Genomic DNA, 858 nt, shown 5'->3' with positions numbered 1-858 from the left:
TCTTATATATACATACAGACAGATAGAATGAGTACTAGGCTTATAAAGAATAAGTCCCGGGGTTGATTTGCTCGACTAAAGGTGGTGCTCCAGCATGGCCACAGTCAAATGACTGAAACAAGTAAAGCAATAAAAATCTATGCCATCTTAATCCCGAGCAAGGCTGGGCATTTCTGCTAGTATAGATGTACAACCACCTCGCCAGACCTGCCCTTCTTGTATTCTTCTATTCATTTCTATTTCTATTTTCTTTCTCTCTTCCATAGATTGCCTAAAGAAAGATGAAAAACGAGCAAAGAGCGGCCATCGATGTTCATTCCGTGTCAACATGCGGATGTATCTCCACAACATTGGTAACTGGGAGGTTGACGTGACTGGGAGGCATGTACCCCCAAATATCAATTGGGTCCCGCCCAAAAAGAACCTTGTCAACAGGGTTAAGGTAAGTCACACTTATATTACATAATGAAGAAAACTCTAACTTTCAATATGGCCAGTGTGCTCAGACCTCTAGAAATCACAGCCATATCTCCCTCAAATCGAACTCTGTCGCCTTAAGTGAGGGTCACGTGCAGTAATCTATTACTTGTTTCAGTCATTAGACTACGACCATGCTGGAGCAGCACCTTCAAGGGTTTGAAGTTGAAATATGTACCAGCATTGTAATGCAAAATAAATGTCTATCTATTAAGTGTAAAAGTTAAATCCAAATGCAAAAGACAAAAATTTTACTCATATAGGCGCAGGAATGGCTGTATGGTAAGTAGCTTGCTTACCAACCACATGGTTCCGAGTTCATTCCCACTGCGTGGCACCTCGGGCAAGTGTCTTCTACTATAGCCACGGGCCGACCAAAGC

General features: G+C 42.2%; 1 protein-coding gene across 1 annotated transcript in view; it reads left to right on the top strand.

Moving 5' to 3' along the window:
- The window catches only part of LOC106884181 (uncharacterized), a 22,099-nt gene that overhangs the window by 11,657 nt on the left and 9,584 nt on the right, over positions 1–858 (top strand). The window contains exon 2 of the mRNA XM_052978193.1: positions 267–442. Coding sequence (XP_052834153.1) covers positions 267–442 — 176 coding nt within the window. The remainder of the gene's footprint in view (positions 1–266; positions 443–858) is intronic.

Source organism: Octopus bimaculoides, chromosome 30 (assembly GCF_001194135.2).
Source record: "Octopus bimaculoides isolate UCB-OBI-ISO-001 chromosome 30, ASM119413v2, whole genome shotgun sequence".
Classification (NCBI taxonomy): domain Eukaryota; kingdom Metazoa; phylum Mollusca; class Cephalopoda; order Octopoda; family Octopodidae; genus Octopus; species Octopus bimaculoides.
The sequence above is the reverse complement of the archived record's forward strand: the minus strand, read 5'-3'. Positions and strand labels throughout refer to the sequence as shown.